Source organism: Trichosurus vulpecula, chromosome 8 (genome assembly GCF_011100635.1).
Source record: "Trichosurus vulpecula isolate mTriVul1 chromosome 8, mTriVul1.pri, whole genome shotgun sequence".
NCBI classification, from domain to species: Eukaryota; Metazoa; Chordata; class Mammalia; order Diprotodontia; family Phalangeridae; genus Trichosurus; species Trichosurus vulpecula.
This window is the reverse complement of record NC_050580.1, coordinates 40893330-40907963: the sequence shown is the minus strand read 5'-3', so window position 1 is coordinate 40907963 and position 14634 is coordinate 40893330. Positions and strand designations below refer to the sequence as shown.

Here is a 14634-nt window from a genome sequence, read left to right as displayed (position 1 = left end):
GAGGCTCCTCACAGACTTTACTTCCCCTTCTTTCTGTTCATCTCTTCAAATAAATCTAAGAGGAAACCTCAAATACGACAATACCCAGCATTTACTTTTTTTGGCTTCCATGGTAATATTTCTTCATGTGTTTTAAGCAGGTTAATTTGCATCTAATCCTTTGATGCCAAGATGCCCTTCGCTGGGCAGGGAACAGAATGTGGCTCATTCATTGTGCACTTGGGAGCCACTAGAAAGGAGTAGAGAAAATAATGACTTCTAGTACTGGGAAATGAAGGAGTTAATGCAGATTTAGACAGTAATGTCACTATCCCCATTTCAACATGAGCATCAGTTTACTTATAAACCTACTAAGTCCAAGAAAAACAGAACAGCTAAAAACTTTGGGGCCAATAGGGGAGATACATGGTTTAATGCATAAAGGCATTAAAGAACACTAAAAGAAGGCTAAAGAATATGAAGGAAATCATTCAAAATTTCCCTTAATTTAAGCAGCTATTAAATATGGTGAGAATAACCTGGTTTTGTCTAGTATCCTTTGATCCACTTACCTTCACCATCCAATCCTGGAGCAAAGAGAAGGGAAAGTTAAGCTATGATTTAAATATTCCAATCCACAAACCAGACACGCAGTCTCAATACTGACCATTGCCTCAAAGCAGGGGCACCATAAGAGTTCCCATTGGGATCAATGCCTGCCACATCCCAGTTTCATCAAAGACAAAATGGATACAAAGATTGTAGTTCCCTCCTCATGCTATCTAGCATCAGGAATCATCAACTGGAAAGAAAGCCCAAATTACTAGCCCAGCAAGCACCCCTACCATGGCGTACTAGCCAGCCCTCCTCCCTCATCAGTGCCCAAGTTACCTCTGGGAAAAGAGGTCCCTGTAGGGGCTGCCATGCTGAAGTGCTATGCCATAGCCCTTACTGCTGATGCTGTTGCCAATGACAGTCACTGAGCAATCGTCATCTGTCAGGGCTGCGTATTCGACCACTGCTACATCCCACAGAAAGGCATAATTTCCTTTCTTTGCCTGAAAGAAAAGCAAACAAAACAAAAGTGAAATCATGTGGGACTGGCCATCGAAGTGGGAGGAGGAGTAGTTGCCTATGTGCTGTGATATGAGGAATACAGCTAGATTCTGCATGGTGAGAAAATATATTCAACTACACAGCCAAGGTCCTCCACTTCATAAATGGCCTAATGTTTCCTCCATTATAGTCCCTCCCACTTTTTAGATACTAAAGGTAGGGCATTACTGCTACCAGTTCTCAGTTGGAGACTAAACTTATGATTTCATTGATATAGGAAATACCCCAATCGGGAAATAATTTGGGAACAAAGGCCATGAGAAAGGAAGGAAAAGGAAGGAAAGAGGAGTTAATATCTCCTCTGACTCTTTCCCTTTATCATATGTTCTGCAAATCAACACCAACACTTTAAAGCAACCTACCTCATGGAGTTGTTAAAAGGACAGTACTTCTTAAGCCTCAAAGAATCATATGAATGTAAGCAGCTGTCCTTACTGTTGACCTTTTTGCTATGATTTTATATCTGAGGAACTTGAGGGTTTGAATCTTGGCCATATTTCATTCTTCCTATGTCACACTGGGTATCTTATTTAATTTTTCTAATACTCAGTTTCCTCATTTGTAAAAAGTGAAGCTTAGATTAGATGACTGTTCTCCGTTCTGAGGGCAGCTAGGTCACATAGTGGATAGAGTGCCAGGCCTGAAGCCAGGAAGACTCATTGTCCTGAGTACAAATCTGGCCTCAGACACTTACTAGCTGTGTGACCTTGAGCAAGTCACTTAACCCTGTTTGCTTTAGTTTCCTCATCTGTAGCTGGAGCTGGAGAAGGCAACGGTAAGCCACTACAGTATCTTTGCCAAGAAAACCCCATATGGGATCATGAAGGTCTGGGTATGACTGAAAAATAACTGAATAACAACTCTGCTCCAAATCTGTAGGCCTATGAAATTATTAATAACTCTAAATCATATCCAATCTTAGAAAAAGAATTAGCAACAGGTGAAGTTGGTTTTCATATCCTTTCTCACTCCTACCCTTATTTCCCATTTTCAAACATTACTTTTGGTCAATCTACTTCTTCTACCAGTCAGTCTAACATCCGGGAAAAGGCCTCCGCAGTCCTATCTGGAGTTGTCAAAATTGTACCCTCTTCACAGTCCCAATTATTCCTGCCATCCCCTTCTTCTTATGCTCCTGAGATCAGACTATTTGGGCTTTCCAAGATGAGAAATTAGCCATAAAGTATTCTGATAACTAACCCATACTAAAATTATGACAATATTAATAATAAGAACTAATAATAGGGATCGGCATAAAGACTGTACCTGTAATTTCTTGATCTAGGGAACCCCCTGAGGAGGAAATTCCTTCTATCAATATTGGTCTGCAAATTCTCTGAAAATTACAGCCTTAAGCAGCCTTTGTCTACAGCCTTTGTTCAAGAGGTTTTGATCTTACCAATCAATAAGTTTGGGGAAGGGAAGGAGGAGTCTGTGAACTAGAAATGTGAAAAAAAATCCATCGCTATTTTCTCTAATTTGTAACAAGTTTTTTTTTAATTTAATGAAAACAATAAAATTTTATTACAGATGGGGATCATAGGATTCACCACACTGACAAAGGTGTCCACGATACACACAAGAAAAGTTCAACACCTTGTCTAAGAGAATTTTCTAGAGTAGTGTGAGATTGCATTAAGTGACTTTTGCCAGATTATATAGTCAATATGTGCCAGGTGTGAGGTGGATCTCTCTGTTTCTAAGTCTAGTTATCTATTTATTACAATATATGGTGTAATACTACTACTACTAACAATAATACCACTGGACATTAAAAATAAAGCAGCAGTAGGATGATGACTTGTGTCCAGATTATTTTTATCTGAACTCCATTAAATAAAAAATAAGAATAAAAACAATTTACATTTATACATGACTTTAGACTACTCAAATAACTTCCTTATAACCCTATTAAGTAGATAGTGTAAGTTACCCCTCTACCCATTTTTACCCTTCCCTGCTAACACAATCCCTTGATATGAATTCAGAACATGTGGTTGGTAAAATTTGGCTAAAAATATATTCTCAAACCGTGGATCTACCAAAATTGGGAGCATTAGATTTGACATGCAAGGGGAAAACCACAGGACGTGCAAATAAAAGAATTCGGGTTTGAATCCTCAATTTCATGGGCTAGGTATCCTCTGAGCTCTGACTCATGTCTTACATTATATGATGCTTTAAATTTAAAATAGGAATTTGATTCTTGTCAGAGATGGAGGCTATCTTTGGTATTATGTTTTGTTGGGTCCTTCTAAGGTTTTAAGGTGAATCAGTTTGACAAATACACAAATAGATAAGTCACTACCCCATCTGAGTTTAAATTTCTTCATTTATAAAGGGTTGAATTAGATGGTCTATGATGTTCTTTCTAGTTCGAACTATTATTCTATGACTTGAACTTAGGCCCAAGTTCTATGATGGTAGGTCCTTCTTACCCACACCTTGTAATAGTGATTAACCCATTAGCAGGACTAGATAAGCACTTAGTAACCAGTTTCTACGGGTGAACTTCTGAAAGGAATCAGAGTAAGAATTGTCAGGTGCCACAAAAACAGTATCTTGGATCAGCTGCCATTTTTTCTGTACTCATTCATTACTGCTTTTCTATTTTCTTTCTACTTTCAAGGGTAGAACATAAGGGAGAGAAGAAATCATGGTGAGAAGAAGGGGCAGGCAGCCTCTGAGCTTGATTTCTGAGAAGCCCACAGAGATGTCTAAAAAATGTAAGGAATCAGTGACCTCATGGAGCAATTTCCCTAGAAATGGATGTCTTTAACATTTTGTACTTCCTCAATCTCGACTAAACAGAAGGTATTTTGTTTGTTTTTCCTTCCACATTTTTTCAGGCTAGTGTTAACTGACTGAGCTTCTACCATTTCAACTGGGCACCAATGTTGGCATGATTTCAGATGACAGCCATAGTTGGATACAGGACACTAGGGAAGAATGAAAGCTACTTTACTTGGCACATTATGAAGTAATTTATCTGAACAGAGAGGCATAAGGGGAAACAGCTTCTTGTCATGGACAGCTTTACTTGACCACAGAGATCATGTAATGGCCAGGAGATACAAGGCAGATTTTAACTCTATAAAATCAATCAAGAAAGCAAGCAAACAGCAAGCATTTATTACATGTTCACTATGTTCCAGGCACAGTGCTAAATGCCATGGGATACAAAGACAAAAGCAAAACAATTAAATATTTCCAACAGAGAAGTGAGAGATAAAATATGCAGAATGGGACTCACATTTTTGGACATGGCCATTATGGGAATTAATTTTGCTTGAGTATGCATATTGGATACTGGGGTTTTGTGCTCCTTATTTTTAAGCGTAAGGATGAGAGAGGGCAAAAATAAATGCTTACTATTTTAGAAAACAAAATATAATTGAATTAAAATATATTCTAAAACATGAAAAGTTTATGTTCTGGAGATAGCAGGTTCCCCCTCATTAGAAGTATTCAACTCAATACTGGGTGGCAAATTATTTGAGATCTTCTGAAATGATTCTTTGTCAGGTACAGATTGTTCTCTGAGATAATAATGGAACTACACAGAAATACATAGTGTTTTGAGGTCCTTCTTGCTCTTGTAATGTATAATTATGTTAGATTTTTTAAAAAGAAGGTATTATTTGCCTATTATTTGTCATGTTTTGTTTGTTTGCTTGTTTCTAATTATTTAAAGGATACATTCTTGTGTTTCTGGTAACTACACTGAGCCTGGCAGAATTAGTGGATAAGGCTCCTATGCATGGGTTAGTAGTTTTAAAATATGTTGTCAGTATATGTTTCTTCATCAGGAAACAGGATCCACTGGAGACTTAATTTCCTCTGAGAAATCTCAAGGATCACAATACTTAATGTGGTACCCTGGGAAGAATGTTGAATTTTGAGTTGAAGGATCTGAGTTTGAATACTTTCACTTTTTGGTGACTTACTGAATCTCTGGTGACTTCTGTGTTCTCATTTGGACATATGAGCCCTTTAAATGAACCCCAAGCTTCCTTCTATCTTGATATTGCTGTTATCTTGCAAGGTCTCATTTCATACTGTTTCACCAAATTATCCTGAATTTCAAATTTGATTATGTAAAATGTCAAACCTGCTGAACACAAACCTCTCCTGCTGGTTCACATAGGGGCATGTGAGACTATAAGAAGAAACCAAGAAATCATTGCTAAGCTTAAAGAAGTCCTAGATGAGAGCCTCATGGCTAAAGGGATTATATTAATTGCTATACATCCATTCCTGTCTCCTCTCTTCAATCGCTGGACTTTTCCACCTTTTGTCTTGCAGCCTTCTTCCTCTGGAGATGTTGCTGTTTTGTGGCTTTCTCTTTGAATTGGTGAGTCTTAGGCCAAAATCCATATTCCATGAGGTGCCTGAGACAAACTCAGTGAAGTCCTTGATCACCTCTTCACTCTGCGGACTCTGCCTCCTCAGCAGCAAAATTTCCTGTTCCACTTTATGCTTTGTCTTCTCTCATTGGAAGGTAAGATCATTGAGGTTGTGAATATTGTTTTTGTATCTGTGGTCTCAGAACTTATCAGAGGCTTGACATATTAAGTGCTAAAGAAATATTCTATTTATCGCTATCTAGATCTACCTATCCATCCATCATCTCTATATATCTCTCTGTCACCATCAGTGTCTACTCATTATCAATTAACCATGAGGATTTTCAGTGGAGAAAGGTATGTTTAACAAGTGAATAGCTGGCTAAAACATTGGTGTCTGAGAACCATGACACTGTTATTCATTAAAACTCTCTCTTGCATTAAATTACTTTTGTTGAACTTATCTCTTTACATCTTAGATTTTCCAGCAGAATATAAACTTATGGAAAACGAGAGTTATTTATATCCCTAGCATCTAGCATAGTGCTGTGCTTTGAGTAAGCTGCAAATCATCATATATCTAATTAAATTAGATGCAATGTGGTATAATGTATAGAATTCTTGCATTTGAGCCAAGAAGATCTGGGTTTAAATCCCACCTCATTCATTTACTAACTGTGTGAGTCTGGGTGTGTCATTAAACCTCTATGGGCCTCAGTTTATCCGCCTGTAAAAAGAGGGGCTTGGACTAGATTATCTTTAATGTTCTCCCTAGTTATAAATTGAAGGTCCTATTAGTGGAATGGAATGGAACTTTCATTTACATGTTATGAAATAAAATAGTGGAATTATGGTTTTTAGGCCAGGGATAATGTACACCTAACAGAAGAGGCAGAATGATATAATGTATGCTGGGCTTAGAGTTAGGTATTTGGGTTCCAACCACTAGTCTGACATTAATGAACTATGTGACAATATGCAAGACACACTTTCTCTGAGTCTTGGTTCTTCATCTTCCAAATAGCATATCAATTCTTGTAGTGCCCACACTGCAAGACTGTTGTATCAGACAATTTAAGACATTTAAAGCATTTTACCAATAATAGAGTTCTATATAAATTAACTGTTATTTGTTGTTACTATTATTATTAACAAAGGTCAGGGAATTTATATTCTGTTACTGTCTTTGGAATCTCACCAAGAGTAATTTAAATCAAAAATGGAGAGAGAAAGAGGAAATAATGTCCATATATATTTGCCATATGAGTAGCAATTAAATATAAGTAAGTAATAATTGTAGTAGTAGTAGTAGTAGGAGTAGTAGGAGTAGTAGGAGTAGTAGTAGTAGTAGTGGTGGTGGTGGTGGTGGTGGTAGTAATAGTAGTAGTAGTAGAACCTATTATATACTGTAGTAGTAGCAATAATAATAACATCTATAACAGCTATGTGCCAGGCCCTGTGCTGAATCCTTTATAATTATCTCATTTGGTCCTCACAACAACCCAGGGAGATAAGTGCTATTATTATCCCTATTTTACAGTGAGGAAACAGGCAAACAGAGGTTAATTGACTTTCTCAAGCTTGCATAGCTACTGAAATAATTCAGGTCTTCCTGAATCCAGACCTAGTGCTCTATCCATTGAAACACACACACACACACACACACACACACACACACACACACACACACACACTAAACAAGAAGGTCAGTAACAAAAACCAAGGGAGTTTCTAGATCCAAATATACATGGCACAGGCAATAAAGAAAACAAATTGGAGGTTATAGGAATTTAACAGACTTCATGAAATGTTACATGTGGTTAGAATGAGATTTTCACAGGTATACCTTATTTTAAAAAAGGATAAGAATTAATGCAAGCAATGATAAATTATATTAACCTATTTTTGAGAGGAAATTTAGGAACCCATATGATGACATATATTGGAAAAATATTTGGACTGGGGTCAAGTAAAGGAGACAGAAGCAACACTACTAGTGGAATATAGCACAGACTACTTGAACAGTAGAAAATAGATAGGAAGTTCAATAAATACATCATAAGTTTGCATGGAGATTAAATTTCATAGTGTTTATAATGGACCTTCTTCTCTCTACCAAAATCAGAAATAACATATTCTTGACTTACCTTAATATGTTCCTTCAAAAGGGACAGCAAAAGATAGAAGACTAGATTCTCAACCTCCTGCCACATTTTCTCAGACTTCACACTCCCCATTGAATTCTTATTTGCCAAATCAAAATGTACCTTCTCATTCATTATCCTTCATCTCTGTGCAGGTTTTGCCATAATTGACCATCTTCTATTGAATTTTCTATCCTCCTACTTTCATTTCAACTCCTTAGAATCCTTTGGTATGTTCCTATCATGTCCTCAACTGTGATTATAATCTTAAGAATCTGTCTTCTCCACTTCTCTCTATATACCCTCTCTTGATTATGTCATCAATTCTCTTGGGTTCAATTATTATCTCTGCACTGCTGACTCCCATGTTTATAATGTAGTACTAGTTTCTCCATTGACTATTGGACATTTCCAACCAGATGTCCTGTAAGACTCAAACTCAATATGTTAAGGGCAGAGTACAGTACCTTTCTTCCAAACCCACTATATTTCCTGTATTCTACCTTTGCAACTTATGCGTTATCTTTCATTCCTTACTCTTCCTCCCTAAAATTCAATTAGTTGCCAAGGTATATTGATTCTACCACCATGAACCTTTCATCATTACCTTTAACTCCAATTAAGTAGCCACTGCCTTATTTCAGACCTTCATCATCTCTATTCTGGACTATTGCAATGACTTTATAATTTTTGTCATTTAAATATCTCCTCACTTTAATCCACTCTCTACACAACTGTCAAAGTGATTTCTTTAAGCATTCCAGAGGGATTCTAACCATATCTCTCTTCTATTAAATAAACTTTGGTAATGCCTAATTACATCTAGAACTAAATACAAATTTCTCCATTTGGCATTTAAAGACCTTCAAAACCAAAGGTTGGCCCAGACAATCTTTCTAGGCTTACTACATATTAATTCTTTTCATAAGCTGGAATCCAAACAAACTGACTGTCTTACTTTTTCTCAAACACAACATTTTATTTCTCATCTTTCTGCCTTTGTCCAGATTGTCTCCCAGTTTTGGAATGTATTCCCCTCTCATCTGTTAGAATTCCTAATTCTTTTCAAAGCTTACTTTGAAATACCAATTATTTAATGAGGTCTTTATTGCTTCAGCTATTAGTGCCTCTCAATCAATATTATATAACAATAGCATATATTATATCAATAACGTATGCTATAATCATAATCATACACACACATATAAAAGTCTAAAATTCTAAAGGTAAAGTCAGTACAGGTAGCATTGAAAGCCATTAAGAATGAGAACAACAGACAAAAACAGAAAACTTTAAATGAGAAAGAAAAAGGAGAGGCCAATGCGGTTATCAAATAACCTCATTAATCAACTTAGATTGCTGAGACATATATAGAAGGTGGAAGCAAAAATTGATTATATGGACATAAAAAACAGGATCATGACCTTTTAAGAATAGTGCCAAGAGCTGGCTCAGTATTAGTAATGGTATAATATAATTGACCATGTCAATAACAAAACTAACAAAAATCATATGATTATATGAATAGATGCAGAGAAAGCTTTTGACAAACTATAACACCCATTCCTATTTAAAACACTAGAAAGAACAGGAATAAATGGAACCTTTCTTAAAATGACAAGTAGTATCTATCTAAAACAAAGAGCCAGCATTATCTGTAATGGAGATAAACTAGGTGCCTTCCCAATAAGATCAGGCATGAAGCAAGGATGTCCATTATCACCACTATTACTCCATATTGTACTGAGAAATGCCAGCTATAGCAATAATATTAGAAAATGAATAGAAGGAATAGTAATAGGCAATGATGGAACAAAACTATCACTCTTTGTATATGGCATGATCATATATTCGAAGAACCTGAAAGAATCAGCTAAAAAGCAACTTGTTGAAACAATGAACAACTTTAGTAAAGTTGTAGAATATTAAACAAATACACATAAAGTGAGAGTAAGTCTATGTTTTACCAACAAAACCACATAGGAATAGATAGAGAAATTTCATTTAAAATAGCTGCAAACAGTATAAAATCCTTGGAAATTTACCTGCCAGGACATACACAAGAACTATAGGATTTACAAATTATAATTACAAAAATGCTTTCACCAAAATAAAGAATAATTTAAAGAATTAGAGAAACACTAATTGCTCCTGTGTAAGGCAATCCAACATAATAAAAATGACAATACTATCCCAATTGCTTTGCTTATTCAGTGCTATAACAATCAGACTATCAAAGAATTATATCAAAGAAATAGAAAAATAATAACAAAATTCATCTGGATGTACAAAAGGAGGAATCAATGTTTTTAAATGTGAAGGAAGGGAACCTAGAAGCACCAGGTTTCAAACTAAACTACAAAGCATTAATCATCAAAACATTCTGGTACTAGATAAGTAACAGAGTGATTGATCAGTGGAATAGATTAAGCTGACAACATACAGAAGTAAATGACCACAGTAACCTAGTGTTTAATAAATTCAAAGACCCAAGCTGTTGAGGCAAGAATTCACTATTCAACAAAAACTGTTTGGGAAACTAGGTAGCCTGGCAGAAACTAGGAATACACCAATATACAACACCATATACCAATAAAGGTCAAAATGATTTAGACATAAAGGGTGACATAATAAGCAAATTAGGGGAGCATAGAAAAAATACCTTGCCAGATTTGTGTAGAAAGGAAAAGTTTATGACCATATAAGAGATAGAAAGGATCATGGGAAATAAAATGGATAACTGATTACATGAAATTAAAAATCAAAACTTTTACACAAAGAAAACCAATGCAACCAAAATCAGAAGGAAAGCAGGAAGTTGAAGAAAAAATTACAGTCGATTTCTCTGATAAAGATCTCATTCTCAAATGTATGGGGAACTGAGGAGAGAGAGAGAAAAAGAGAGAGAGAGAGAGAGGGAGAGAGAGAGAGAGAGAGAGAGAGAGAGAGAGAGAGAGAGAGAGAGAGAGAGCTTTGAGCCATTCTTTAAATTCCATAAATGGCCAAATGACATGAATAGGCAATTTTCAGAAGAAGAAATAAAGCTATCCATAGTCCTATAAAATGCTCAAAATCATTAATAATTAGAATAATGGAAATTAAGATAACTTTAAGTTACTGCCTCGCACCTATCAGGTTGGTTAACATGTTAGAAAATAAAATGAGAAATGCTGGTGGGGATGTGGAAGATTGAGTAGAATGTTGGAGTCCTGAACTAGTTGAACCATTCTGGAGGACACCTTGGATCTATGCCCAAAAAGCTATAAGACTGTGCATATTCTTTGACTCAACAATATCACTACTAGGTATGGATATCAAAGAGATCAAAGAAAAGGGAAAAGGACATATTTGTAAAAAAAAAAATAGCAGCTCTTTTTGTAGTGGCAAAGACTTAGAAATTGAGGGAATTACCATCAATTGGGGACTGACTGAACAAGTTGTGGTATATGATTGTGGTGAAATACTATTATGTGTTGAACAAAATTATTAAAAAGATAGTTTCAGAAAAAAGCATAGAAAAACATATACTGATGCGAAGCTAAATGAGCAGAATCAGAAGAACATTGTAGAGGCATCTGGTTGCTCAGTGGATAGAGCACTGAAACTGAAGTCAAGAACACTTGAGTTAAAATCCAGCCTCAGACACTTCCTAGCTATGTGACCCTGGGCAAGTCACTTAACATCTGATCAGCTGACAGAAACAGTCCACTATACGCTCTGGATAAAGAAATGGCAAACCGCTTCAATATCTTTGCCAAGAAAACTGAATGGACAGTTATGGTTCATGGGGTCACAAAAATTTGGACACAAATGAACAACAATAGTTTAATAAAAGTCAATTGTAAAAGACTTAGGTACTCTAATCAATATAATGATTAAGGAAAATTCCAAAGTTTTTATAATGAAAAATGCTATCTACCTTCAGAGAAAGTAGTGATAAACTCTGAGTGCAGTTTGAAGCATATTTTTCTTTCTTCATTTTTCTTCCTATGTTGCAACATGGTTAATAGCTAGGTGGAACAGTGGATTGAGCGCCATGCTTGGAGTCAGGAAGACTCACCTTAGTAAGTTCAAATCTGGCCTCAGACAATTCCTAGCTTTGTGACCCTAGGCTAGTAACTTAACCCTATTTGCCTCAGTTTCCTCAACTGCAAAATGAGCTAAAGACACAAATGGCAAATCACTCCAGTACCTGTGCCCATATGGGGTCATAAGCCCCAGATGGGGTCACATAGTCATTTATGACTGAAACTGCTGAAAAAAAAACAATTATGGATTTTTTGGTGTCTTCACATATATGAAGTGTACTCTATTCCTTGTGTTCTCAATTGCTATGGGAGCAGCTAGAGAAAATAAGAGATTTTGGTACTAAAAATTTAAAAAAATGGAGAAAAAAAGAATCATTACCTCAGGGCTCAAGTTCAGAATGACTTAAGACTCATGATGAATGCTAAAAATGGCAAAATAAGGCAGTGGTGGCTCTTTAGTCATGTTAGATATAAGAAAAAAGATTTTAAAAGAGATAGAACCTCTTCTCAGGGAAGATGGGATGATGATAAGCAATGACAGTGAGAAGGCAGTCACTTCATACTTCCACTTTTTTTCTTTTCCAAGGAGAATTATCTTTGAATGGGGATAGGAGGAAAGGAATAGAATAAAGATTTTTAACATACAATTGAAATTCAAAGTAAGTGAAGAGCTAGACATATAAGACCCAGATGCCATTGACAAGTCCAAATCAACAGCCTTGGAAAATTCTACCCTAGATTACTGAAAGAACAGCCACACATAATCACTGATCCATTGTCAGTACCTTTTAAAAAAGATCTTTAAAAGATAATCCATGATGCTTGAAAATGGAAATTGTTCTGGTTTTAAAAGAAAAAAAGATGAAGAAAAATATAATCCCTTGGAATGGGAGAATGTTCTTATTTTCAGTGAAAAAGGAAGAGAACTAAACATTGGTAAGTTTTATTTCAATTCTTAATAAAAAAGTATGTATTGTATATTGGAGAGATGGTTTATGAACATTTAGAAAAGGAAGTAGAAATAAATAAGAACCAGGACAGATTCATCAACTAGATTTCATGCCAGGCTGATATTTTCAGTTTTAACAGATTAACTGGATTGCTAAATAAAATGCTATGGATATAGCCTAATTAGATTTCAGTAGAGTATTAAATAAAGTTGCTAATGCTATTCTTGTGGACAAGTAGGAGAGGATTTTGTTGCTGTTGTTGTTGTTGTGTTGTTGTTGTTGTGCTGGATCTGTGATTTTATCTATGTAGGGAACTCCATGGGAAGATACTCCTTAAACCAACCCAGGAAAAACAAATACTTCATAACTTACACCCTTGGGGAAATTCCTGAAACACTGAGATGCTACATCACTTGCAAAGTCACAGAGCCGGTATGTGCCATGGTTGGGGGCGGGGGAGTTTCATTCATTTTTTTTAAATTTTGTTTTGTTTAGTTTTATAATCTGTGGCCAGTCACAAATGGCGATATCATGTTGCATTTCTCTGGTATAGCTCATTGTGCAATTAGTTCTATTTCAAGTAGAGATACTGGTAACCTGAAGGAAAATCACTAATATTTTACTCCCCCAGTTGCCACCCTCAGTATCAATCCTTGGTCCTGTGCTATTCAATTTTCAATGCCTTGGCTGAAGACATAGAAAGCAATCTTGCCAAATTTGGAGAATACCTAAATCTAGGGGGGTCAATAGATCTAAGGAAATTAGTCACATATTGGATGACAGAACAATGATACAATGATCTCAACAATGTAATTTATGACTGAATTCTAATAAAATGAACTTTAATAGGGATAAATGACAAGTTCTACATTTGTTTTCAAAATCTTTACAAATAAAGGTTGTAAAATGCATAGCTAGATGACTCATATGACAATGATGTCAGGGTTTTATAGAGCTAGAAGGAAAATGACTCAAAATTGAAACCTGATGGACAAAAAAATCCAATACTATAATTTTGCATTACAAAAAAAATATGCTATACAACACTAAAGGGATGGTGCTCCCAATGTACTCTGCTTTGGGCACTTCTGTTCAGTTTTGGGTGCCATATTTTAAGAAGGGCTTTGTCAGGACATGATACAACTATGGTATCCAACCAAACTAGTGAAAGTTCTATAGACTGAAATATGAAGAAAATTGGAAGGAAATGAGGATATTTTAGAAAAAAAGAAAACAATACAGACAATATAGTCATCTTCAAGTATTTAAAGAAAGACTACACCATGGTGCCAGAGGACAGACCTAGAGCAATGGGAGGAAATAGCTGAATGGTGAAGTTTAGCTTTTTGTAAAGAAGAGAGCAAGAGACAGATTGACTTAGTGGATACAGAGATGGTCTCAAAACAAGAAAGATATGTGTCTTCTGGTATTTACTGACTAGGTAATCCTGAGCAAATCACTTAACCACTGAGCATCGTTGGCAACTTTCTAAGATTATAAACTAAAGAGGAGGTGCCAACCTGCATTAGTCAATGGGGTTTCTCCCTATGCAAATGAAATCACACACCTACTGCCTATCCTTATTCTTGTAAGGAAAAGCTTCCTAACAATAGTTTAGTGAAGTCTAACTGCTCATGACCACATTCGGGGTTTTCTTGGCAAAGATGCTGGAGTGGTTTTCCATTCCTTCTCCAACTCATTTTACAGAGGGAGAAACTGAAGCAAACAAGTGACTTCGCCAGGGTCACTTGGCTAAGTAAGTGTTTGAGGCTAGATTTGATCTCAGGAACATAAGTCTTCCTGACCCTAGGTCCAGAAATCTATCCACTGTGACATTTTTTCCAATAATGGAATGTACTACTTTGAGAAGGATAAGAGCGCCTCCTTATTGAATGTTTTCAAGTATATTTTAGTTATGTTATATTGAGGATTATAGTTTGAGTATGAAGCAACTAGATGGCAGGTCAGATCCCTTCTGATTCTCAGATTCTGTATTAGATAGTTAGTGCATCCTTGGATAGGGCCTAATCAGAAAGACTCACGTTCTTTTTCCTGCACTGGGGATGACCCA

The 14634-nt window shown here is 36.0% G+C and overlaps 1 protein-coding gene across 1 annotated transcript in view; it reads right to left on the bottom strand.

Moving 5' to 3' along the window:
* The window catches only part of GRID1 (glutamate ionotropic receptor delta type subunit 1), a 1144779-nt gene that overhangs the window by 20166 nt on the left and 1109979 nt on the right, over nt 1-14634 (bottom strand). The window contains exon 14 of the mRNA XM_036735649.1: nt 871-1037. Within this exon, the coding sequence (XP_036591544.1) occupies nt 871-1037 (167 nt within the window). The remainder of the gene's footprint in view (nt 1-870; nt 1038-14634) is intronic.